Source organism: Hypanus sabinus, chromosome 10 (genome assembly GCF_030144855.1).
Source record: "Hypanus sabinus isolate sHypSab1 chromosome 10, sHypSab1.hap1, whole genome shotgun sequence".
Taxonomy (NCBI): domain Eukaryota; kingdom Metazoa; phylum Chordata; class Chondrichthyes; order Myliobatiformes; family Dasyatidae; genus Hypanus; species Hypanus sabinus.
Window position 1 is genome coordinate 126,197,294 of NC_082715.1, and position 27,929 is coordinate 126,225,222.

The 27,929-nt window shown below is 42.4% G+C and overlaps 1 protein-coding gene across 1 annotated transcript; it reads left to right on the plus strand.

Annotated features, from left to right (window-relative positions):
• Positions 1-53: 53 nt before the first annotated feature.
• Positions 54-27,613, plus strand: LOC132401087 (myelin and lymphocyte protein-like). Its single transcript, XM_059982904.1, has 4 exons — positions 54-262; positions 13,973-14,140; positions 21,492-21,626; positions 26,182-27,613. The coding sequence occupies exons 1-4, from the start codon at positions 173-175 to the stop codon at positions 26,257-26,259; spliced, it is 471 nt and encodes a 156-aa protein (XP_059838887.1). The 5' UTR covers positions 54-172; the 3' UTR covers positions 26,260-27,613.
• The last annotated feature ends 316 nt before the right edge of the window (positions 27,614-27,929 follow it).

Here is a 27,929-nt window from a genome sequence, read left to right on the forward strand (position 1 = left end):
CTCACTTGGAAAAGGGAGGAGCCAGGGGATGGAAAGTTAAATTGATAAACACACCTTAGTTAGCTATGAGTATAATCCTGAAGCTCATTAAAGCACAACTTTAGAGTGTTGGGTAACTGGGACTGCACTCACACTCACTAAGCCACCTTTCTTGAGACTTTCTCAGTGCACCATGTCAACTCCGGCTGATTCAGGTAGTCCCATACCATCTGGGCTGAAAGTTTGTACGTCATTTCCAGAACTCTTGATGATAGCTGAATTTGTAAGTATTATTTTATTGTTCTTCTAGTAGACGTGTTGTTTAGCATTGATCCTGTGAAATGCAGTATGATTCTGCCAGGTTCTTTGATACCCCTTGGAAAGAGAAAAAAAATTGGTAAATGGCGTAAATGCAGTAAAGGACGTGGATATGTGTAAGGAATCAAGCAGAGCAATAGAGACCGAGAGAAAGACTGACAAGGAAGGAGGAAGATGAAAAGGAAATAGAAGAGACCAGTGCGAGTACAAAATATTCAGAACGGGGACAATTGAATCAATTAATTATTATTTACTATTGGGATACAGCCTGGAATAGGCTCTTCATGCCGTGTTGCTCAGCAATCCCCGATTTAATCTGAGTTGAAGCACGGGACAATTTACAATGACCAATTAACCTACCAACCAGTACGTCTTTGGACTGTGGGAGGAAACCGGAGCACCCGGAGGAAACCCACGCAGTCACGGGGAGAGCGTGCAAACTCCTTCCAGGCAGTGGTGGGAATTGAGCCTGGGCTGCCGGTACTGTAAAATGTTGTGCTGTGCCCCTAAGAGAGGGGGGCGTTGATGGAGAGGAAAGAGAAGGAATGAAAGAAGTGAGGGTGGCAGGGTCAGGGAAAGAGAGGAAAATGGAAAGGATGGAGTGCAAACGAGAGACAAGGATTGATAAAAGGAAAGAGATGGGGCCACGAGAGAGAGAGAAAATGTAGGGAGAGAATGGAACAAAGGAAAATAGGAAGTTTGAAGAAGTGGAGACTGAAATAAATAATTGCAATTGTTTTGGGTAAAACATGAGAAGGCAACTTATTTTTTTTTGCATAAACAAAAGTAAGATAATGGATGATAAATGTTGAGAGAGGAAGCCTATTCTCTCTCAATGAGTCTGTGGGAACTGAGTACATGCTTGTAAAATAGAGAGAAACTGCCTTTAACTGGTTTTAGTTTCTGCAGTCACAAACGTGTCTCAGTTTTGCAACCACTCATTAGTTAGGCGAACAAACAGTTGAGGAAAAATTAGGTATTTGTGTCTAAACTGTCAAATGCAGTAGAACCTGTTAAATGCAGTATGAAGTAAAAAAGACATGAGACAACCTAAAGGTTATTTTGTCCTTCAGTTCTTACTGCTAATATGAGTTTATAGCTTTGCAAGGATTTATTTAAGTTTTGGGATTGGTCAGAGGGTGCAACATAAGTCACCTGCTTGCCTGTAGGGCAGGTGAATTACAGAGCCATAAATTTAAACTGAGGGAGTTATGGAGGCTTAATATGCACAGCAACTGAGCAGTCAATGCTGGTGCAAAGCTGTTCTTTAATGATCAACTTTTCTTGCTTCAACGGCACTGTTTTATATTTTCTAGAAACTTATTTTTTGCATCTGCCCTGACGTATTTGCATTTGGCCAGTATAAAGACAAGCATTTATTTATTTTTTTAAGATATTGTACTGAGTAGACCCTTCAAGCCCTGCTGCCCAGCAATCTCCTGATTTAATCCAAGCCTAATCATGGGACAATTTACAATGACCAGTTAGCCCAGCAAACGGTACGTTTTTGGACTGTGGGAGGAAACCAGAGCACCCGGAGGAAACCCACATGGTCACAGGGAGAATGTACAAACTCCTTACAGACAGCGTCAGGAATTGGACCCGGGTTAATGGTATTGTAAAGCACTCTGCTAACCACTATGCTACTGTACCATCACTGAATCTAACATAATTACTGAATCTCAGGATTCAATAAAATCGAAAAATATGGGCAGTCAAATTGATATCGCTCATGCTGGGCAATTGTCCTGTCAAACACACCTGTGATCCGTACAGGTATACAAACGAGACTGTCCCTGCTTCCTCAGGAAAGTAGCCAACGTGGTCAAAGACCTCTCCCACCGTTGACATACCTTCTCCTTCCCCCTCCCATCAGGCCAAAGTTACAAAAGCTTGAAAAGATACACTATTGGGTCTAAGGACAATTTATCCTGCTGTTGGATCTGGAGTAACAGTTATTTCGTTCTCCTTTACACTTGAACCGGAAATGACATTAAACAACTCTGATGTCTAGAATAATCTGCACTCTGCTAGTGCCTTTCCCTTTGTAAAGATAAAGATCAGCTTTATTTGTTACATGTACATCGAAACGTAAGTGCTGTTTGCATCGCAAATGTGCTAGGGGCAGCCCTGGAGCGTCACCCAACTTCCAGGGCCACCATAGCATGCCCACAACTTACTAACCCTAAGCATTACATCCTTGGAAAGGTGCTGTAAACTGCTGCACTAACCACTATGCTACAAGGCTGCCCTAGGTGAACTAATATTTTGGAATGATCTGAAGAATCCTCACTCTCCCCCCCCCCCACCCCCCCAGGATGAAGCTCAGGACTTGCACCTCCAGGTTCAAGAATATTTACAATCTCTCAGCCATCAGGCTCTTGAGCAAAGGAGTTAACTACATTCAGTGAGATGTTTCCCAAAACAATGAGCTGATCTCATTTTAAGGACTCTTTTATCTTGTTATTTCATGTTCTCATTATTTATTGCTGTTAATTAATATTTGCATTTACACAGTTTGTTGTCTTCTGCACTCTGGTTGATTTTTCATTGATCCTGTTATAGTTAGTATTCTATAGATTTGCTGAAATGCCCACAGGAAAACAAATCTCCGGGTTATGTATGGTGATATATGTGTACTTTGATAGTAAATTTACTTTGAACTTTAAATTTTGGGATGCAATTATTTTTCACTATTTTTTGGTACATGTGACAATAATAAACCAATTACCAATGTGTTAGTAGTAAATAACATTCACAAAGTATCTACAGGGACCCCTTGATCTTATGGTTGAAAGATATGTGATTACTACAGGAAAATTGCTATTAGTGTACAAGATCAGTTGTGATCATATTGAATAATAGTATCAATAGAAGGGCCTGAATGGATTAATCCTGCTTTATTTCTTCTCTTCTCAGTCAATAGATCAGTTAAGAAAATACACGGCAGAATTATTTCAACTAAAGACCCTCAAGTTTGATTCTTGAACTTTTTTCAGTAGGCTCATTGACCTTAACCACTTTACCAAATGGGCATTGGTATTACAGTTAAGCTAATGCACCTGCAGAATTCTAGACTATTGATCTGGAGATCGATAGTTCCTGCTATCCTTCTGGTCTCCTCCACTGGAACCGTGAGTACATACATGTAGTGATGCCAGCTGAGCATTGCCCTCCCAGATTTCACTTAATTATACATTCTGATTGTTTAGTGAAATACTGGAAGAACAGGTTTCTTGCTCAAGATACCTCAGGGCATTTGTAACCCAACTGGAATTAATGGAATCAGGAATGGAGAAGGGCATAACATTTGAGGCTTGAAGAGAATGCCACATGTCCCCTCTCCTTCAAGAGTGGCTCCTGAATTTGGAGGCTGTGCCCTCTGATAAGACCATAAGAGTTGATCAAAGACATAGTTATGGACAACTCCATAAGAACTGAACTCCTGCTCAAGGTCTAGTCAATGCATTGAGTTCAAGAGTCAGGAAGTTACATTGTCACTTCATAAAACTCCAGTCTGACCACATTTGGTGCATGCAGAGGTTTCAGAGAGGGCGCAGAAAAGGTTTGCCAGGATACTGCCTGAATTATACATGGAGGTTGGACACATTAAGGTTGTTTTCTCTGGAGTTGTGGAGTCTAAGTTCCCAAGATAATGAGAGGCATATATAGAGTAGATAGCTGGTATCTTTTCCAGGGTTGAGATGTCTAATACTAGAGGACTTGCATTTAAGATGATGGGGAGAAGTTCAAAGATGATACTCAGGGCAGGTTTTCCACACAGAGAGGGGTGGGTGCCTGAAATGCACTGCTAGGGGTGGTAGTAGAGGCAGATATGATGGAGACATTTCAGCGGCCCTCAGATAGGCATGCAGATATCCAGAGAATGGAAGGATATGGACCACATGCAAGTAGAATGGATTAGGTATCAATGGTAAATTAGTTAGGCACAGCAACATGGACTGAAAAGCCCGTCCCTAAACTGGACTGTTCTCTGAATCACAGATTGGATTCCATCTCTCCAGATGTACAGTGACATGAGAACATTAATAGGCTATTTGGATCCTCAAACCTGCCTTGCCATTCAACATGATCAGGGCTGCTTTGCCTTAGGGAACATGGTTCTCTTTTGCGACAGTTCCCTTCAATTCTCCAGTTTTTCAAAAAAAAGGGTCTACTTTATTTTGATTAGCTGCCACAATCTTCTGGAGCAAACACGAGGAAATCTGCAGATGCTGGAAATTCAAACAACAACACACACAAAATGCTGGTAGAACACAGCAGGCCAGGCAGCATCTATAGGGAGAAGCGTTGTCGACGTTTCGGACCGAGACCCTTCGTCAGGACAATCTTCTGGAGCTGAGAATTCCATAGATTCACCACCCTCTGTGAGAAATAGTTTCTTCTCACCTCAGTTTTGAACGATTACCTCCGAATTTTGCTACCATGTCTCCTTCTTTAAGATTCCCCCTCTGTCCTTACTAATACCTTTGATGTCATCATTCAACAGGAATTGGGGACTTTGCTTCACACATTTAGATGCCCATGTAAGTTCTCTAGTCTCCTAGCTATCCTAGATATTCATTGAAGTGTATGAGAAGGTGACACTTGCACTTAACATCCCCAAGACCAAGGTCCTCTACTGATCGGTCCCCTCTGCGTAGCACTGTCCTCCGAAATATAAGATTTTGGCAAGATCCCAGAAATAGTGGGCAGTTTTACATGCAGAATTTAGAACATAGAGCAGAGGAGCACAGGAACAGGCCAATTTTTCTGCGCTGTAATGCCAATATAAATTCCATGTCTGCCTCCACATAGTCTACATCCTTCCATTCCCTACCTGTTCACATTATGTTCGCGTCAAAGTCAAAGTAAATTTATTATCAAAGTATGTATGTGTCACTGTATACTACCTTGAGATTCATTTTATTTCAGGCATTTATAGGCAAACAAATAGAATAGAATTTATGCAAAAAGCTATGAATAAACAAAGACTGACAAGCAACCTATGTAGATAAGAAGACAAAGTGTGCAAATAAAAAATATAATACTGAGAACATAAATTGTAGAGCCCTTGAAAGTGTGTCTATCGTTCAGGGTTGAGGTGAGTGAAGTTTTCCATGTACGTTCAGTTAATAACTGTTCCTGACCTGGTGGTGTGGGATTAAAGCTCCTGTACCTTCTGTTCAATGGCAGTAGTGAGAAGGGAGCACGACCTGGAATGTGGGGGTCCTTGGTGATGGATGTTGCTTTCTTGTGCCAGTGCTCCGTATAGATGTGCTCAACGATAGAGAGGTCTTTGCCAGTGCTGGACTGAGCTCTATCCATCACTTTCTGTCGCTTTTTCCATTCCTGGGCTTTGGTGCTTCTGTACCAGGCTACAATGCAAGTAGTTAGGATAAACTCCACTGTGTATCTGTAGACGTTTGTCAAAGTTTTAGAGGCATGCTGAATCTCTGCAAAATTCTGAAAAATTAGAGGTCCTGTCATGCCTTCTTTGTAATGGCATATACATGCTGGTCCCAGGACAGATTTTCTGATAAAGTAACACCAAGGAATATAAAGTTACTTCACCTTCAATCCCCTAATAAGCACTGGCTTATGGACCTCTGGATTGTTCCTCCTGTAGTCAATATTCAACTCTTTAGTTTTGTTGACATTGAGAGAGAAGTTGTGGTGGCACCACTCAACCAGATTTTCAACCTCCTTCTTACGTGACGATTCATCACTATCTTTGGTTCGGCCATCTGCAGTAGTGTCATCAACAAAGCTAAATATAGCATTGGAGTTTTACTTAGCCACACAATCATAAATATGAAGTAAGTAGACTGGGAGATAAGCACACACACTTGTGATGAACCTGTGCTGATGGAGATTGTGGAGGAGATGTTGCGTCCAATCCATACCTACTGGTATCTGCAAGTGAGGAAATTGAGGATCTATTTGTACAAGGATGTATGGAGGCCCAGATCTTGGAGCTTAGTGATTAGTTCTGATAGTGCTGAATGCTGAGCTATAGCCAGTGAAACTCACCCTAATGTACTGTATGCATCTTCATTGTCCAGATGTTCCAGAGCTGAGTGTAGACCCAATGAAGAGGCATTTGCTGTTGAGCTATTGCGATGGTAGGCAAGTTGGAGTGGATCCAAGTCACTTCTCTACCACACGGCCAGCCTCTCACAACACTTCAGCATAGTGGATGTACACTTGGTGGCCATTTTATTAGGTAAACCTATACACCTGTTTGTTGATGCAAATACCTAATCAGCCAATCACGTGGCAGCAACTCAGTGCATAAGAGCATGCAGACATGGTCAAGAGATTCAGTTGTTGTTCAGATCAAACATCAGAAGGGGGAAGTATGATCCAAGTGACTATGACCATGGAATGATGGTTGGTGCCAGACAGGGTGGTTTGAGTAATTCAGAAACAGCTGATCTGCAATTTTCACACACAGTAGTCTCTAGAACTTGTACAGAGTAGTGTGAAAAACAAGAGCGGCAGTTCTGTGGACAAAAATGCCTTGTTAATGAGAGAGGTCAGAGGAGAATGGGCAGACTGGTTCAAGCTGACAAGAAGGTGACAGTAACTCAAATAATACGTGCTACAACAGTGGTGTGCAGAAAGCCATCTCTGAAAATACAACATATGAAACCTTGAAGTGGATGGGCTACAGCAGCAGAAAATCACAAACGTACACTCAGTGTAGCAGCTACTGTATTAGGCACAAGAGGTACTTAATAAAGTAGCCACTGACTGTAGTGTTATGATGTCATTAAAGCAGGTTACCATGTTCATCTTGGGCACAGGTGTAATTGAAGCAGGTGGGTATCTCAGACTGCTGAAGCAAAAGGATAAAGATGTAACTGAACGCCTAACCAGCTGATTAGCACAGGACTTCCAGGTACAATATCTGGTCAAACGCTTTCTGTGGGTTCACCCTCCTGAAGGATGTTCTCACATCAGCCTCAGGGAGTTCATGAACCTAAATTAAATTCAGGTTTAGTCCAGAATTCCCACTTGGTGTGTGCGATGCCTTTCTGGAGGCTGCACCTGGACCTCACGTACTTTCCTGGAAGGCCAGTCCTGAATGCTGCCAAACTAGCCCTTGGCTGATTGTGGATCTCTTGGTTCATCTTGGCCTTGATGTCGGGTGGTGACGCTAAATGATTTTATGGGAACACAATTGTTTGTAAGTGTCATATAAAGTCCATGAGAATTGTGGTGAATTTTTTCATGTCCTCTGGATTGAGAACCCCTTTGACAACACGTCTGGAGCGTGGGGGGTGAGATATGCCTCAGTGAAGCAGAGAATGCAGAAATCTCTCATTCTCTGACACAGCGATCTTGCCCTTATGTTCTGTCTCTTTGCTTCCATTGGCTAGCAGGATGCTACGGGGCAAAGTCATGCTCCCAGCTGCTTCAGGCTGGTGTGAAGACACTCCCAACTTCCTCTTTTCCGTCAATGGCAGATATCCGGCTGCTTTCAGGTGCTGTACCTGCAATCCCTGAGAGTCAAGTTCACCAAGTCCTTCAGGAGATCGTAAAATCGCTGGTGCATTTAGACGGTTCAGAAGTATGTTTTCTTAAAGGGAAGTTACAGGCTGCAGATCGCAGTGGTAACAGCTCAGAAGGCATGGTTTTGTGAAGTGATAGCAAAACATTAGCGTGTAATATCTGCACATTCTTGGATTTAGTACAGTGCTATCTTGATGTTCATCCAAGAGCTTCCTCAATGTTGATATCATATCTGTTTTCACTGTCTCCCCTGGCAATGTATTCCAGGCACTTAATATCCTGTAAACAAAAAACTCATAAATCTCCTTTCAAATTCCTTCCTTTCATCTTAAAATTATGCCCTCTAATTTTGACATTTCCACCCTAGGAAAGAGATTATCTACCCTGAATAAACCTCCTAGTTTTCTATACTTTGATTAAGTTACTCCTCCATCTCTGATATTCAGGAGAAAGCAATCCAAGTTTGTCCAAACTCTCCTTACAGCTAATATTCTTAAAGTTCAGCAAAATCCTGATGAATTTCAAAGACACGACAGCACCGTAAGTTTCTTAGAAAACAAAGTACACTGCAGATGCTGTGGTCAAATCAACATGTGCAACAAGCTGGAGGATCTCAGCAGGTCAGGCAACATCTGTGGAAATGAGGAGTCAGCGTTTTGGGCCGAGACGCCTTCGTCAGGACTGAAGAAGGAGGGTGCAGGGGCCCTATAAAGAAGGTGGGGGGAGGGTGGGAAGGAGAAGGCTGTTAGGTACCAGGTGAAAAGCCAATCAGAGAAGAGATCAAGGGGTCTGGGAGGGGAAGCAGGGAGGGGATAGGCAGGAAAGGTGAAGAAGGAATGTAAGGGGAAAGAACTATGGGTAGCAGAAGAAGGGAAAATCATGAGAAAAGTGATAGGCAACTGGAAGAGGAGGCAGAGTGAAATAGGATGGGAAAAGTTGGAGGCAAAGTTGATGAAGTCGAAGAGCTTGGCATGGGTGTAGGAATCAGCACCAATGCAGTCGTTAATGTAGCACAGGAAAAGTTGGGGAGTGATACCAGTGTCGACTTGGAACATAGACTGTTCCACGTAGCCAGCAAAACACTCAGGCGTAGCTGGGACTCATGCATATGCTCATGGCTACACCTTTTGTTTGAAGGAAGTGGGAGGAGCCAAAAGAGAAATTGTTGAGAGTGAGGACCATTTGTGCCAGATGGAGGAGAGTGGTGGTGGAGGGGAACTGGCTGGGTCTGGTATCCAGAAAGAAACGGAGAGGTTTGAGGCCTTCCTGGTGGGGTTGGAGGTGTATAGGGACTGGACATCCACAGTGAAATCATTGAGAAAGATCAAGAGACTGTGAAGTGTCATGGATGTAGGTAAGTAGGGACTGATGCAGAGGGATAAAACTGAGTTGAGTTATGCAGATATAAGTTTGGTGGGGCAGGAACAAGCAGAAACAATGGGCTTACCTGGACAGCCAAGTTTGTGGTTCTAGGATAGGAGATAGAAACGGCAGGTGTGGGGTGTGGAAACTTTGAGGTTGGTGGCAGTTGTTGGGAGATCCCCAGAGTTGATAAGGTCAGCGATGCTGTTGGTGACAATGGCCTGGTGCTCCTTAGTGGGGGGTAAGTAAGAGGATGTGTTTGAGAGTTGTTGTTTGACCTCAGCAAGGTAGAGGTCAGTCTGTCAAGCTACTACAGCACCCCCACTCCTCTTATCTGCAGATTTGATGGTGAGGTTATGATTACCGTGGAGAGATTGGAGAGCAGTGCGTTCGGAAGAAGTGAGGTTGGAATTGGAAAGAAGAATGGTGAAGTCGAGACAATTGATGTCCCACCAGCAGTTGGCAATGAAAAGGTCCAGAGCAGGAAGAAGACAAGAGCTGGGTGTCCAGAAAGAGGAGGAGGGTTGAAGACAGGAGAAGGGGTCATCGGTGCAGGGTGGGAAGTCCTTGCCAAAGAAGTAGACACAAAGACGGAGGCGGCAGAAGAAAAGCTCGGTGCCTTAGCGGGCCTGGAACTCACTGAGGTGTAGGTGCAGGGCAACAAAGCTGAGGACCTTAGTGAGGCCAGAACATTCTGCCTCAGAGAGGGGGAGGTCCGAGAGGATGACGAGGGCCCGGCATGGATGAGAGCTGTGATCAGAGGGGTGGGGAAAGGGGTTTTGGTAGTATCGGAGGAGAGGGGAGGGTTGGGATGTTCAGGGACAGTGGGATGAGAGGAAGATGGAATCTCTGAGGACCCAAGAGCTGGCAGTAGGACCTGAGAAACACGGGACTGCAGAGTGTTGGTGGGCGAAGTGGGTTTGGGGGTTCCAGTGGCAGCGCAAAAAGACCTGGCCTGGAGACTTCCAAACATGGCCTTACTGAAGCTTTATTCAGTTGCAATGTGATTTCCTTATTTTTATTAACAATTCCCTAATCAATGAAGGCAATCCTATCTACTTGCATTTCCACTTCCAGGGATCTGCAGACTTGCACCTAAGTGCCCTGCCATTTACTGTATACAATCCTCTTGCACTTGACCTTCCAAGATATTACATCTCACGTTTGTCCAGATAAACCTCCATCTGCCATTTCACTGCACACATTTCTAACTGGCCTATATCCCACTGAATCCTTTGACAAGCTTCTTCACTAGTTACGACTTTGCCAATTTTTGTGCCATCTGCATAGTTACTAATCAGACCACCTACATTTTGACCTTGATTTCTTGTTGCCACATGTACCAAGATACAGTGAAAAAATAGTTTCATATGTCATCTGTTCATAGAATCCCAAAACACAAGTACGTAAAGTTGATCAACAGTGAAAAGCAATACCAGGAAGCAAAACATTGTGTTAGAGTTATACTTAGTGAGCAAGGGTGGTGCAGGTAGAAAGGAAGGGGCACAAAGCAGAAGAAGGTACATTAAGAGAGATCAAGAGTTCATCTTTTTACTGGTCTATTCAAGAGTCTTAGATCAACAGGATAGAAGTTGTCCTTGAGCCTGATGGCTCGTGTTTGCAAACTTTTGAATCCTGCACCCTATGGGAGACGGGAGAAGAGAGAATTCCCTATGTGGGAGAGCCTGATTTTGTTATGTGGTTTCCTGAGGCAGCCTAAAGTGTAGATGGAGTCAATGGAGGCAAGGCTGGTTCCCATGATGTGCTGAGCTGTGTCTGTAACTCTTTCTTGCAATCCTGATTGAGCAGTTCCATACCAAGCTGTGACGTATCCGGACTGGGTGCTTTCCATGGTGTATTTGTAAACATTGATGAGGGTCTATTAGGCCATGCTGGATTTTATTAGTCGTCTGAGGAAGCAGAGATGCTGCTGTACTTTATTGGCCATGGCACCTACATGGCTGGACCAGGACAAACAAATGGTATTGTTTAGACATGGATCTTGAAACTCTGAACCATCTCCATCTCAGCGTCATTGATGCATTCAAGGGCATCCACTCTGCACCACTTCCTACAGTCAAAGACCAGCTCTTTTGTTTTGCTGAGATTGATGGAAAGGTTGTTGTCTTGACACCATGTCACTAAGCTCTCAATCTCATCGGAATAACTTAAGTGTATCAATGATCCTTGCAAAGCATCACTGGTCACAGGATTCCAGTCAGAAAAACAACTATCTACAACTTGCCTCTGTCTCCAAGTTAAAGTTGAATCAAAGTACAGCTTACTGGGTGGCATTGAATGTATCTAGTTCCGGCACTGAGAGAACCCAGAAACCATGGATAAATGTCAGAAAACGAGTGCATCACCTTGCAAAATATGCAGTTGCTTGAGATGCATCCTGCTCTCTTGGTGGGAGAGTCTACATTGACCTCACTTGCCACCTCAGGATCCACAAATCTGGAGTGGAATATTGTCATCCTCAATCCTAAAAGACTGCTGAAGAAGAAAATGTAAGAAGGATGGATAAAGAATCTTACTTTGTTCAATTCAAAGTTCAAAGTAAATTTATTATCAAAGTACATATATGTCACCATATATAACCCTGAGATTTATTTTCTTGTGGGCATACTCAACAAATCTGTAGAATAATAGCTATAACAGAATCAATGAAAGATTGCCCAACAAAGGCATTTAACCAGACTGCACAATAAACTGAGCAAATATAAAAAGGATGAACAATAATAGTAAATATTGAGACCATGAGATGAAGAGTCCATGAAAGTGAGCCCATTGGTTGTGGGAACATCTCAATGATGAAGCAAGTGAAGCTGAGAGAAGTTACCCCCTTTGGCTCAAGAGCCTGATGGTTGAGGGGTAATAACAGTTCCTGAACCTGGTTGGAATGAGCTCTGAGGCTCGTGTGCCTTCTTCCTGATGGCAGCAGTGAGAAGAGAGCATGACCTGGGTGGTGGGGGTCGCTGTTGATGGATTTTGCTTCCCTACCTGCCTCAAAGAAATATAGAACAGTGCCTACCATGCCTGACCCCAGTCCCAGTCTGATTAATCCCATCTGCCTGCCTATGGTCCCTATCCCTCTATTCCCTGCCTGTTTGTGTAACGGGTGGGTGGTGAAATGCTCAGGGTTCCAACCCTTTTCCGGACAGCTGGAGCTAAGGAGGAATTCGAGGCTCTCGTTCAGAGTGGAGTTAAAATGCAGCTGAGGAAAATGAAGGAATGACAGAAGTAAAAGAGAGATGGAAAACAGACCTGAAACCCAAAGGTGATGCAGAGGCCGTATTGGAAGCTAAGGTCAGATATAACAATGGATAATAGCTAAAACTAATGTGAAGCAGACTCCAGGAAAGAACCATGTTCACGGTTGACTTGTGAATCAAATTCAAGGCTTAAGATAATGATCCCCTCTCTACAACTCAGCACAGTCGGTAGAGCTACAGTCTCACAGCTCTAATGACAGGGGTGCAGTCCTGGTCCCCAGTACATCAGGTTCTCTGGGTTTATCCCCCAGTTTCTGGGTGAGTATTAGAATCTGGATGAGATTTATATCAAAGGGTGTTTGATGGTCAGCGCAGACTTGACAGGCCAAAGCACTTGGTTCCGCACTGACGAATTCTGTGACTCTGAGGGACCTATATTCATTGGTTCTAGTCACCTGTTATTCATTGGAAACTACAACAGTCACCCTTGGAGGGCCACTCTGTTTAGAAGGTACAGTATTCCTGTTAGATGCAGTCTTGAGACATTTGCACAGATCTGTAGTCATTAATGCAGGAGGAATTCTGCCTCATTCACCTCTCCAACTCCTTCATTTTGCACAGTAAGAATGGAGATATTGCCAAATTATAACAACAGCTTCTGGATAGTCCATACAGATGCAAAGAAAGACACAAGCCTCAAAGGTGAAAGATTTGGGCATCCCAGGTTCACAGTTGGCATCAGTTCCCTCCCAACGTGCTGTACTTACTATATGTCAGTTCACAATTACTTTGTACATTACCCCAAAATGAATCGGTATTAGTTCCTTTCATCATTTCCCAAAGGAGTCCATTCCACGGAGTGATCACTGTTGCTGTTTTGCTACTGAATAATGATCCTGCCTTTCAAGTGCGGGCTGTGGTGGGCCAAGTCAATGTGCTGATGTATGATGCTCCAAGTTAAGGGTCTTCCAAGGTTAGGGATTTTGACAATTATTTTGGGCAATGCCAAGGGAATTATGAATAAACCGAAATGTCTGCAAGGACATAAAAATGAGCAAGAACAGGCTATTTGGACTCTTAAAATTCTGCTCTGGCATTCAACGTTAATAACTAGTTTTCTATCTCATCAATGAATGTTGAAAGGAGAGCTGGTAGAAGTTTATAAAATCATGAGAGGTATAGAATATACAGCCAGTATCTTCTTTTCCTGGTTTGAAATGCCTAATACTAGATGAAATATATTTAAGGTGAAAAGGAGGAAGTTCAAAACTTGCAGGGCAAGTTTATTACACTGAGTGTGGTGGGTGCTTGGAATGCACTAATCAGGGTGGCGATGGAGGCAGGCACTAAAGTGGTGTTAAGAGGATCTGTGTTAAGCACATACAGAGAGTGGAGAGATGTGCAGGCAAAAGGGAATAGTTTAGTTGTTATTAGCTCAGCAGGACATAATAGACTGAAGAACCTGTTCCTGCGCTGTACTGTCCTGTGTTCTGCGTTCCAAATTTCCCTTCATTTCAAACTACAAGTAAAAAGAGGTGACTATTTTATTCACTAACTGTTCTTTTGTCTTGTGCTTCTAGGTTTTTGGTGGCCTTGTGTGGATCCTTGTGGCTTCGTCTCGAGTTCCTTTCGCTGGAAATCAAGGCTGGCTGATGTTTGTCTCGGTCTTCTGCTTTGTTGTAACTACATTGCTGCTCATATTGTACCTCGCTGGAGCTCAGAAGAGGTCCTCTGCAATGACTGTGGTGGTAAGTCTATGTCTGTTAACTGGCTCTGTATTATCACACTGTTCCCACTGCAAGCGTGCTGTAATACTCTAACTCCTGGAACCTAAGACCACAAGACATCGGAGCAGAATGGCCATTCGGCCCATCGAGTCTGCTTCACCATTCCACCATGGCTGATTTGTTATCCCTCTCAACCCCATTCCACTGCCTTCTCCCCATATCTTTTAAAGCCCTTAATTACGAACCTATCAACTCCACTTTAAATATACCCAATGACTTGGCATCCACAGCTGCCCATGACAATGAATTCCACAGATTCACCACCTTATGGTTAAAGAAATACGTCCCCCTCTCTGTCCTAAAGGGACGTCCTTGTATTTGGATGATGAATCTCTAGTCCTGGACTCTCCTACTATAAGAAACGTCCTCTACATGTCCACTCCATCTAGGCCTTTCATTATTTCATAGTTTTAAATGAAATTTCCCTCGTTCTTCTAAACCGGTGAGTACAGGCCCAGAGCCATCAAATGCTCCTGATATGTTAACTCTTTCATTCTGGGCATCATTCTTGTGAACCTCCAATGGACCTTCTCCGATGCCAGCACATCCTTTCTTAGCTAGGGAAGCCAAACAGCTCACAATGTCACAAGTGCAGTCTGACCAATGCCTTATAAAGCCTCAGCATTACATCCTTGGTTTTATATCCTAGTCTTCCCAAAATAAATGCTAACATTGCATTGCATTTGTCTTCCTTTCTACTGACTCAACCTGCAAGTTAACTGTTAGGGAACCCTGCACAAGGATTCCCAGGTCACTTTATATTGCTGATTTCTGAACTTTTTTCCCCTTTTAGAAAATAATTAATTCCTTTATTCCATCTAGCAAAGTACTTGACCGTACACTTCTTTACACTGCTGTGTCAAACTTCCACTTCTTTGCCCATTCTCCTAATCTGTGTAATTCTGCAAACTTGTCTATAAAACTATCAATTCCATCATCTAGATCATTGATATAAAAAGTGAAAAGCAGAATACCAACACTAACCCCTGTGGAACACTACTAGTCACCCACAGCCAGACAGAAAAGACTTCCTTTATTTCCACAGTTTGCCTCCTGCCAGTCAGCCAATTTTCTATCCATGCTAGTATTGTTCCAGCAAAGCTATGCACTTTTATTTTGCTTAGCAACCTCGAGTGCAGCAGGTTGCCAAAGGTCTTCTGAAAATCCAAATTAACAAAATCCATTGACTTTCTTTTGTCTGTCCTGCCTGTTATTTCCTCAAAGAATTCTAACAGATTTGTCAGGCAAGATTTCCCCTTAAGGAAACTATGCTGACTTTGGCCTACTTTATCACATGCCTCCAAGTACCCCAAAACCTCATCCATAATAATGGACCCTAACATCTTTCCCAACCACTGAATTCAGGTTAACTGTCCTTTCATTTCCTGCCTTTTCCCTCCTTCCCTTCTTGAAGGGTGGAGTGACATTTGCAATTTTCCAGTCCTCTGGAACCATTCCAGAACCTAATGTTTCTTGAAAGATCTTTACTAATGCCTCCACAGTCTCCTTGGCCATCTCTTTTGTAACCACAGGGTGTAGACCATCTGGTCCAGGTCTCTTATCTACCTTCAGAACGTTAGCTTCCCAAGTATCTTCTCCCTAGTAGTAGCAAATCCACTCACTTCTGCCCCATGTCACTATTGACTTTCTGGCATACTGCCAGCCTCTTCCACAGTGAAGACTGACACAACATGCTTATTAAGTTTGTCCACCATTTCTTTGTACCCCACTACTACCTGTCCAACGTCATTTTCCATCGGTCCAATATCCATTCTCATCTCTTTTTCTTTTTATAAAGATTTTTTTTCTGATTTATAATATCCTAATGATTTTCCTAATTTAAGTTCATGTTTGCTCCATGCCTCAATCAACAAATTGGAATCTTTATTAGTTTATTTGTGTGTGTGGGGATTACATGTTCTGCCTCAAAATGAGTGGGGTACCTCTGAGTGCTCCGGTTTCCTCTCACATCCCAAAAGCCTATCGATTGGAAGTAAACTAGCTGTAGCAAGCTACCCCTATTCTGTGGGAAAGTTTTGTACTCTGGTTCAGAGAAGCCTGATGTGGACTGGGAGACTGCTTTATCGAACACTTTCATTTCATCCACTCTACCACCCAGGTTCTTCCAGCAGTCAGCCAATTTAATTCCACTTTCCTTTCCCATTCTGACCTGTCTGTCTACAGACTTTCTACTGCCAGGTCAAAGTTAAAGTGCAAATTAGAGGAATAGTACCTCATATCCCACATGGGTATTATCCAAACTGATCATGAGAATTTCTAGTAACTGTTGCTGTCTGTTTCATCCAGCCTTTATTTTTCCTCCTGATCTAAATGATGCCTATCCTTTTCCCACTCCAGAAAGCTGCCCCACATCTCTGTCTCTTTTCTTTCCTCTCCTGATCTATCCCTATACTTGTCTGAGCCCCTATCAACCTGTTTCTATCCCCTTCCCCACCTTCTCTATCTGCCCATCACATTCCTGCCATTGCTTCCTTTCCCACTTCATTCCGTGATCCACTATCTTCTCCAATCAGATTCAATCTTCTTCACTTTCTAACTTCACTCCCACTCTACTTCCTTACTTATCTGCCTGTCATCTCCTCACCCATCGGCTCTTGCTCCAGGTCTTCCCACTCCCCCCCCCCCCCATATCTTTACACTGGCTATCTCCCCGACCTTCTTTCCAGTCCAGATGAAGGGTCTTAACTCAAAATGTCGCTTATCCACCTTGCCCCATAGGTGCTGCCTGATGTAGTGGTAGATGGGGAGGAGTTCACAGATTGTGTAAGGAGAGTATTAATAAAGTTCAGTTGAATAGCCCGCATGCTGTTGTGCTGGTGTGTGCTCTGTATTCACCATCAATCTTGAGCACAACATAGCCTAATAGCTCAGGGCAGGTGACCAAAGAGGCAGAATAGTCCTCTCACTTTGTCAGAGTGTTCGGGTAGTCTACCCTGACCTCCATAAGATTCAGTGTTTTTAAAAACGAGTCTTAATGTTGAAAACATTTCACAAAGTGGGACTGTTCTTAAAAATAAGGAATTGATGAAAAAAGGAGGAAAACAAAGAGAATGAGAGACATTAAAAACAGAGAGAAAGGCCATTATAATATGGCAATTCTTTTTTTGTTTATGTAAGGAGCACAAGTTTCGTGCTATGGGTAAAGTGAACTGAATCGTTCAATTTCAGTGACTATAATTTCAGTGCAGTTCTATAGACAAGAAGCACACACCTAGTTTTTCTTTTTCTTTCCAAGAAGCAGAGATGTATTAGATAATAGTGTTTTACCTATGTCACTCGATTGGCCGTTCCCACGTAGGAGGAGTTCACATATTGGACAAACAGGGTATCAATGAAGTTCAGTTGAATAGCCTGAACGCTGACGTGCTGGTGTGCTCTGTATTCACCATCCCCCAATTACGAGCGTAACATCTGACTCACTGATTTCCTCCAACTCTTTTGTACGTTGCTTCACATTTCCAGCATCCACAGTCACGTGTGCCTCCATAAGCATTTACCAACTGCTTCCTCTGTGCGGTTCACAATGGGGAAAACTCAGGGAGTTTTAACAAACAATCTTTCAATTAGAAGAGATTGTCTTATCAGTTTGCAAACTATATCTACATTGTGAGAAAACTTGTTCTTTGTGAGTTGATATCTGGGGTCGAGACCAGTCACTGAGTCATAGGGTCATCGAAAAATACAGCACAGAAACAGGCCCTTCAGCCCATATAGTCTGTGCTGAACCAGTTAAGCTGCCTACTCCCATCGACCTGCACGTGGACCATAGTCCTCCATACCTTTACCATCCATGTGCCAATCCAAACTTCTCTTACGTGTTGAAATTGAGCTTGCATGCTTGTGCTGGCAATTTGTTCCACACTCTTACAACCCCTTGAATGAGAAGTTTCCCCTCATGTTCCCCTTAAGCTTTTCACCTTTTACCCTTAACCCATGAGCTCTAGTCATAGTCCCACCCAAAATGAATTGAAAATGCCTACTTACATTTAGCCTATCTATGTGCCTCATCATTTTGTATATGTCTGTCAAGTCTCCCCTCAATCTTCTACGTTCCAAGGAATGAAGTCCTAACCTATTCAATCTTTCCCTATAACTTAGTTCCTCCAGTTCCAGCACCATCCTTGTAAATTTTCTCTGTACTCTTTCAACCTTATTTACATCTTTCCCATAGGTAGGTGACCAAAACTGCACACAATGCTCCAAATTTGGCCTCACCATTGTCTCATACAAATATAAAATCCCATCTCCTATGCTCAATGCACTGATATATGAAGCCCAATCTTTACAACCCTATCTACCTGTGGCTCATAGACCTGTATTCCCGGATCGTTTGTTCAACCGCACTCTTCAGTGCTTTACTGTTTAAAACCTAGCCTGGACGATCCCACCGAAGTGCAAAACCTTCCATCTGCATTCACTTCCATCTACCATTTTTCCAGCTGGTCCAGATACCACCGCAAGCTTTGACAGTCTTCCTCGCTGTGTGCTACACACCCAGTCTTGGTGTCATCCTCAAATGTGCTGATACAGTTAACCAGCATCATTCAGATCATCGATACAGATGACAAACAACAATGGACGCAGTACCGATCCTTGTGGCTCTCTACTACTCATGGGCCTCCAGTCCGAGAGGCAACCATCTACTACTGCTCTCTGGCTTCTCCCACAAACCCAATGTTTAATTTGGTTAACTACCTCATTTTGAATGCTGAGCGACTGAACCTTCTTGACCAACTTTGCATGAGGGACTTTGGTCCTATGGGTCATATGGACACCATCCACTGCCTTGCCTTCATGAACTTTCCTGGCAAAACTTTATAAGATTGATTAGGCATGACCTACCATACACAAAGCCATGCTGACCATCCTTAATCAGATCATGTCTATCCAAATATTCACATATCCATATATTCATATGTTCTTTAGAACAACTTCCAATAACCTTCCCATTTCTGATGTCAGAGTCAAAGTCAAAGTCCTGTCTCGAGCCTTTGTGGCTCATCAGGCTTATGATGAACTGGCTTACGCCAGTTTCTGTGGCATGAAGCTAGACTCCAGCCCCCCCCACCCCCCGCCGGATAGGATGCCAGTCTATCCCAAGGTTGATAGACCCAGCATTTTACTGCCGGTACCCGCTTCCAGCTGGGTAGACTGGAGCATTGCCTTGCTCAAGGACACACACGCTGCCTCAGCTGGGCTTGAACTCACGATCTTCAGGTTGCTAGTCAAATACACTAACCACTTGGCCATGCGCCACACTCTGATGTCAGGCTGGCCAGCTTATAATTTCCATAGTTCATTTTAGAATCTTTCTTAAACAGCAGAATGACATTAGCTACCCTCCTTCACATGTACCTCACATGATTTAAATATCTCTGCTAGAGCCCCTGCAATTTCTATACTAGCCTCCCACAGCGTTCAAGGGAGCACCTTGTCGAGCCCTGAGGATTTATCCATTCTAGTTTGCCTCAAGACAGTAAACACCTTCTCCTCTGTAATCTGTATAGGGTCCATGAACTCACTGCTTCTTTGCCTCACTTCTATAGGCTCTGTGTCCATCTACTGAGTAAATACTGATGGAAGAAATCCATTGATTCCAGACCCAGAACATCGAAAGATGCTGCCTGACTTGCTGAGTTCTTTCAGCATCTTGCATCTTGTTTCTGATTCTGGTGTGGCCTCTCTGCTTGGAGGATCAACACCTCATATTCTGTCTAGATGGCATGAACATTGATTTCTCCAACTGCCGGTAACATTTCCCCCTCCTTCTTCCCTATTCTTTAGTTCCTCATTCTGGCCTCTTACCCCTTCTCCTCACCTCTCCCTGGTGCCCCTCCTCCTTCCCTTTTTCCAATGGATCTCATTTCCTACCAGATTCCTTCTTTTCCACTTACCGTCTCCCGGCTTCTTACTGCATCCTGTTTCCCCCCCCCCCCCCACTCGCCTGGCTTCATCTATCATCTTCTAATGTCCTCCCCCCACCTTATTCTCTCATCTTCCCCCTTCCATTCCAATCCTGATGAAGGGTCTCGGCCTGAGAAGTCAACTGTTTATTTGTATTCATAGATGCTGCCTGGCCTGCTGAGATCCCCCAGCATTTTGTTTGTGTTGTTATTGCAAAGCTGCTCAGGAATCCTTGACATATCTCAAAGTATGTATGCAGTGTACAACCCTGAGATTCTTCTGCCCGTTGACAGCCCACGGAACAGTGGAAACCATGGAAACCGTTCAAAGATAAACATCAAATCCCCATCATGCAAATGGCAAAAACGTGAGTGAAAAACACAGAATATAAAACATAAGCACACAGAGTCATCAAACGGGCCCAGGCATATTGAGTACAGCTCAGTTCAGTTCAAACTGCAGGTCACCCTGATCAAAATTGCAGAAAACAGCAAGAAGTAAAAGGAGTGAACAGAAGCCGCAAGCACATCATAATGTGATCCACAGGGTGCACTCCACAAACTGTTTGATTAAACCTTGCCCAAGGCCCTGCATGCAGGCACCGTCCTCTGGCAGTGTCGAGCAAGCAGGAGAGTGAGAGACCATTCGAACACAAGGGCCTTCCTCTGGGAGCAGTGGGTGAGAGAGAGACACGTAGATGCCTTCCTCTGGCAGCAGCGCGGGAGAGGCTGGTAGACAGGGCTGAACGCCAGCTTCTCTCTCCTTGATGATTTCAATCATCCTCAACCCTTTAATCAGCAAGATCAGCAAGAAACAGAGTCAATCATCTTCAGGCTTCTTGGCCTCGAGACCACACAATTCACTTGAAACCTCTCTGAACACCCTTGGAGACAGCAAAACACCAGATCATTCGTTCAGCCTGAAAATGTACCACCAAAATATTGATCCCATGTTCCAGAAGTAGTAGAACCACATCTGAAAGAAGAGGAAGACACAAAAGAAGTAGTTTCATGAACTGTCAGAAGGATGTTCACTGGATGTTCTTCTAGACAGCAGCTGCAATTAACTAGGCTACATTAACATTTAAAATTCACTCAACCATAGATATTGCCATGTTCTCTCCACCTCTCCCTGTCTGCAATACAAATCCCACTGCTTTCCTAACTTTTCCCAGCCTACCCAATGTGAATCATTAACTCACTTTTATTTTAAGAAAGATGCTGCCTGACCTGCTAAGTATTTTTGGTAATTACAGTTTTTTGAGAGCTTTCACTCCTGAAATCACTTCATTTTTCTCAATAGGTGGAACGTTAATTCAGTGAAGAAGCCATTTGTAAAATGATTGTGTAGATTGGTTCCTCATTGTCTGTTTCTGCTTCTCTTCCAGGATGTTTTCTACCACTTCTTTGCAGCTGTGTTTTATTTAAGTGTCGCCATTTTGGAGACCAGTGACACAAGGTTTATCTTAATACGTCTCATAACATTTGAGAAAAAGATCCATAATCTGAACATTGCTGCCACAGTAAGTCTTTGTACATTAGTAACATCAAAGAAGGCCAGAATTTTAGGCTATATTTCTTGAACTGTAGAAGAATGAGGAAAGACCTCATTCAGACATACAATATCTGAATAGGACTTGACGGTGAATGTTGAAATGTTTTCACTTATGACAGGTTCTTGAACCAAAGCGCATAGTTACAAAATAAGGGTCTCATTGAAACAGAGGTCTGTAGAGTTCCAGTGAATCCCTGAAATTCTTCCCCCCCCCCCCCAGAGGGTGGTGGTAGCCACTTCATCGGAAACATTTAAGGCAGAGGTAGATAAATATTTGAAATATTGAGGAATTGTTCAGAATGACCACTTTAGTGCTGTAATGTCTCTACCACTCCACATTCTTTCAATATTTTGGAACGGATGGGTTTAGTCCAGGTGGGTGCCTCTGATTGGCAAGGACGTGATGGACACAATGGTTCAAACTTGCTGCTGATGTCACTGTAACTCTACGCACAGGATCTTGTAACTTTAGGTCAAAAGCCAACATAACTGTACATTGACACAGTGAGTGGTTGCAAAAGTTGTCCATGTAATTTCTACATATAACCAACAATAGGAAACAAGTTTGACCCAATTATTTTAATCAACTCAGTCTCATTCTAAAATATCTGAAGTTCAAACCAAATTTATTATCAAAGTACATACAGTAGATGTCACCATATACAACCCTGAGATTCATTTTCATGGGGGAAAACTCAGTAAATACTAGAAGCATGATAGAAGCAATGCAAGACCACACCCAACAGAACAAATGACCAATGTGCAAAAGACAATGCACTGTGCAAATACAAGAGAGAAGAAACAACAATAATAATAATGATGATGATGGAAAGTTACAAAGAAAAATAAGAACTGAAAGGACAAATTTCAGAAAACATTATGTACATTTGAAAGTGCTTAGATTAACTCTACCTAGGACAGAAGGGGGAAGAGGAATAACAGACTTTAAAAATCTACACAACAGTCAGATAAAACTTGAAAGGATATATTTTCATCAACAAAAACAGGATTCAGGACTTCAGACAAGCATATGCAATTTTGATAAGAAGTACACACCACTAAGCTTAAATGAGGGTACAGCCCAGAAAAATGAAGTTATTATCACTATTGAAGAGAAAGCTAACCAACGGAAGAGCATGGCTGTCCATGGAAGACATCTCCATGATCTGAGCAGATTAGATGTCGACAAGGAAGCATTGAACATCTAGCTCAGTGTTGGAGGCCTCTTCCCAGACACAGAACAACGCAGGAACAGCTAGTTGACACAAAAATTGATCAAAAAAAATAATAAAAGACCAACAAATTCAAGATGATAAATGCAGAAAGTGCCAAAAGAAACCAGGAACAATTCAGCACATTACAGGATCCTGCAGCAGTTTAACTCAATCTGATTACTTTCACAGTGGCAATTATCATTCACCAAAATTTTGCTTTAAATAGAAACTCAAAAAATAAACCATACCTTGCTATCAATACAAGCCAAGAAGAGAGCATGGCCTGGGTGATGGGGTTTCGATACTGGATGCTATTTTTCTGCAAGAGGGCTCCGTGTAGATGTACTCAATGGTGGGGAGAACTTCACTCAAGATGGACTGGATATCCACTAATTTTTTTGTAGGATTTTCCATTCAACGGCATTGGTGTTTCAATATCATGTCATGATGCAATCTTTTAATATACTGTCCATGACACATCCATAGAAGTTCATCAAAGCTTTAGATGCCGTGGCAAACATTTGCAAATTTCTAAGGAAGTAGAGGCGCTCCTGTGCTTTCTGCATAATGGCACTTACATGCTGGGTCCACAACAGATTCTTTATGTTGAGAAGTGGAAATTGTGTATAAAAGTGTTTAACTAACTGGATCAAGGCAAATCCTTCAATGGAGAGACCTATACTCTGCATCTGACTGTGCTAAAAATTACCTGGCAATGCATTAGGTGATGCACGATGTCTGTGGCAGAACTGTATTCTTTAAAATTACAGCAGATGTAGTTCACCATTACATGTGCATGCCCTCAGTTCTCTTCCTGTAAAATTACTGGCGAAAATATTTCCCTCCTTCTCCTTTTCTGTGGCTAGAAGTCCTAGCTCAGACAGTAAAGGCAATTATGGTGCTGAGGGAATCTCCCTGACATCTACTGATGTTGCTGGGGTGGCGGAAGCGGAGTCATTGAGCACTGAAGCTCATTGCCTTTGGTGAGCTATTGCCTCAGGCTGACTGTCATTCCAAATAAAGCGAGGTAAACAAGTACAGGTCACAGCTGGTATAAGGAGTTTTATGAGGTGTGGCTACTTCTCAAAGAACTGCCTGGGTTATATTTCAAGAACTTGTCATTCATTTCCAGCATGTTATCATAAGAGATAGGAGCAGAATTAGGCCATTCGGCCCATCGAGTCTTCTCCACCATTTCATCATGGCTGATCCAATTTTCCTCTCAGTCCCAATCTGCTGCCTCTGTCCCCCCATATCCCTTCATGCCCTGCCTAATCAAGAATTTATCAACCTCTCACTTAAGTATACATAAAGACTTGGCCTCCACAGCTGCCTTTGGCAATACATTCTACAGATTCACCACTCTCCGGCTAAAGAAATTCCTCCTCATCTCCATTCTAAAAGGACGCCCCTCTATTCTGAAACTGTGTTCTTTTGTCTTCGACATTCCCACCATAGGAAAGATCCGCTCCACATCCACTCTATCAGTGCCTTTCACCATTTATAGCTTTCAATGAGATCACCCCTCATTCTTCTAAATTCTAGTGAATACAGGCCCAGAGCCATCAAATGCTCTTCATATGACAAGTTGTTCAATCCTGGAATCATTTTCATGAACCCCATTTGAATTCTCTCCAGCTTCAGCACATCGTTTCTAAGATAAGAGCCCAAAACTGCACGCAATACTCTAAGTGAGGCCTTACCAATACTTTATAAAGTCTCAACATTTCAGAATCAGAATCAGAATCAGGTTTATTATCACTGGCATGTGAGGTGAAATTTGTTAACTTAGCAGCAGCAGTTCAATGCAAAACATAATCTAGCAGAGAAAGAATAATAATCATAATAATAATAAATAAAATAAAACATAATAATAAATAAACAAGTAAATCAATTACATATATTGAATAGATTTTTAAAAACGTGCAAAAACAGAAATACCATATATTAAAAAAAGTGTGGTAGTGTCCAAAGCTTCAATGTCCATTTAGGAATTGGATGGCAGAGGGGAAGAAGCTGTTCCTGAACCGCTGAGTGTGTGCCTTCAGGCTTCTGTACCTCCTACCTGATGGTAACAGTGAGAAAAGGGGATGCCCTGGGTGCTGGAGGTCCTTAATAATGGATGCTGCCTTTCTGAGACACCGCTCCCTAAAGATATCCTGGGTACTTTGTAGGCTAATACCCAAGATGGAGCTGACTAGATTTACAACCTTCTGCAGCTTCTTTCGGTCCTGTGCAGTAGCCCCTCCATACCAGACAGTGGTGCAGCCTGTCAGAATGCTCTCCACGGTACAACTGTAGAAGTTTTTGAGTGTATTTGTTGACATGCCAAATCTCTTCAAACTCCTAATATCATCAATATCACCAAACTTCACCCCTCAAACTCCTAATATCACCAAACTTCACCCTAGCTTTTATATTCTAGTTCTTTTGAAATGAATGCTAACATTGCATTTGCCTTCCACACCACAGACTCAACCTGTAAGTTAACCTTTAGGAAATCCTCCATAAGGCCTCCCAAGTTCCTTTGCACCTCAGATTTTTGTATTTTTTTTCCCATCTAGAAAATAGTCAACCCTTTAATTTCTTCTATCAAAGTGCATGACCATACACTTCCCAACACTGTATTCCATCTGCCACTTCTTTGCTTATTCTCCTAATCTGTCTAAGTCCTTCTCTAGCCTCCCTATTTCTTCAAAACTACTTGCCCCTCCACCTATCTTCATATGTCTGCAAACTTTGAAATAAAGCTGACGATTCCATCATCCAAATCATTGACATATAGTGTGAAAAGAATAAGTTCCAACACAGAACCCTGTGGAACATCACAAGTCACTGGCAGCCAACCAGAAAAGACTCCCTTTATTCCCACTCTTTGCCTCCTGCCAATCATCCACTGCTTTATCCATGCTAAGATCTTTGCTGTAATCCAAATCTGTGGCTATTTGTCTGGCTAAAGCTTTTCTATTATGACGCAAGAGTAACTGCTAATGCTGGTGGTCTGGAGCAAGATGAAAAATACTCGAAAAACTCAGTGGGTCAAGCAGCATAAAAGGGTGGAGAGTAGGAGTGGAGCTGGCAGATGATAGGTGGACGCAGGTGAGGGGATGATGGACCAGTGAGGGATGTTATCGTGGGAATGATGTAAAAGCTGGGAGATGAACTATGTAAGTGATAGGCTGAAGAAGATGGAATCTAATAAGAGAGGACAGTGGACAATGAAATAAAGGGAAGGATGTCATGAAGGGAACTGCAGGGAGATTATTGGCACATTTTCTTGTGAAACATCATTGTATCTTGCTCTTTCAGGTGTTTGCATATCTGGCCACCTTAATGTACACAATACATGCAATAATGTCCATAGTGAGATGGAAATCCTCCTCATGAACATCAAGTCAAGAAGAAAATGCAAAACTCATACCAGAAGATATTTACTTTCTTCTTCCCAAAGCTGTTGCTTGATCTTTTCTTAATACTATTTTATATTACTTTTGTTTGCAACTGTAATTACGGCATTTATATCCTATCATTTATATTCTATGACTTGTATGTTATTAATGGAGCTAATTGGGTATGAGGAATATCTAGCAGTTGAAGGCTGTGAATATTATGGTTTCCATGGAGTATGGGAAATCTGGATCTTTTTCCTCCAGAAAGCTGAGGCAATTTCAAATGTAAAAACTGAAATTGTTAGATTAAAGGTTATGGGACCAAAATTGTTGAAGTTCAGAAACACAATATAGATTATTCATGAAAAATTACTGCAGATACTGGAAATCTGAAACCAATTTACATAATCCAAAATGTAGTTGAATGGTAGAGGCTCCCAATCATACAGTACAGAGCCTTAATGTAAACAGGATCAATGCAATTGGGTGCTTGAAGCTTGATGTATCAAGCATCCAATTATACCAAGCATTAAATACCCAACAATACTAATTGCATTTATCTTCTTGCATGTACATCAGCTTCTCCCATTATGCCAATTCTCCTGCTACCGGGGCAATTTACAGCAGAAAATTAATTAACCTATGTGTTTAGCATGTGGGGGAAAAACCCTGTGCATTCACAGGGGAGCATGCAAACCCCGCACAGATAGCAATCAAATTCATGATTGAACCTGGGTCTTTGAAGCTGTGAGGCAACAGTACTGACCACCTGTCACTTACTCCTCTCATTCCTACGTTGCATGTCCTATGGATAGGTTAGATCACGTTCAGTCCACACACTTCCGAATTAAGCCATTGAAAGCTAATTTTACAGAAACAACAATGTTTAAGACGATATTGGTGTGGACGAGCTTCTCCTGAGTAATCCCACACATGATCATTCTTGAAGCCCAGATAGGCGGACGTTTTGGAATAAGGTCTTGCTGGAGAAAATTAGGCAAATGATTCACAAATCTGGAATGGGGCTTGTCTGGTCTGCTTATTAGCTGAACTGGTGTCCATTCTGAATTTTCTGTGACCAGGTGGTAGAAGCGACAAACCTATCTTTACATTATAAAACCTGATGGCTGCATTTACAGTAATCTTATTTTGTTAATTTTGCTTTTCTGTAGCCTGATCACTATTCATATTGTTTAACTGATTTATGTTGAATTTATTATATTGTGACATTGACATCTTGGTTGTAAGGTTAGTTAACCTGAATGTAATATTCTTGCTGGAAAGAATAGCCCACTGTAAGTTTTGGTTTCTACTTCTTGTTAAGAAAACAAATAAATATGGTTACGAACATATTGATTTGTTTTTTTTGTATTTATTCAGTGTATTTTGATATAAAAATCATTAATGAAAATAACACAATATTGAAAACACTCTTCGAGAACATTAAGACAAGCAGCAGTCAGGAGGTTATCGACCTCGCTTCCAAGACAGCTGGCTGTTCTTCCCCCCCATTAATATCATTTTTGATAACTTGTGATTGTAAGTGCAATTACAACCTTTATACATAATGAAAGTAAATTCTGATTAATTCTTGTGAAGTTGAAGGAAGTAATGCTGAGGCTTTATAAAGCACTGGTGAGGCCTAACTTGGAGTATTGTGAACAGCTT

Coding starts and splice junctions, on each gene's coding strand:
- LOC132401087 (XM_059982904.1), top strand. CDS start 173: ATGTCAACTCCGGCTGATTCAGGTAGTCCCATACCATCTGGGCTGAAA. Junction 263..13,972: donor TCTTGATGATAGCTGAATTT/GTAAGTATTATT, acceptor TTGTGCTTCTAG/GTTTTTGGTGGCCTTGTGTG. Junction 21,627..26,181: donor ATCTGAACATTGCTGCCACA/GTAAGTCTTTGT, acceptor TTGCTCTTTCAG/GTGTTTGCATATCTGGCCAC.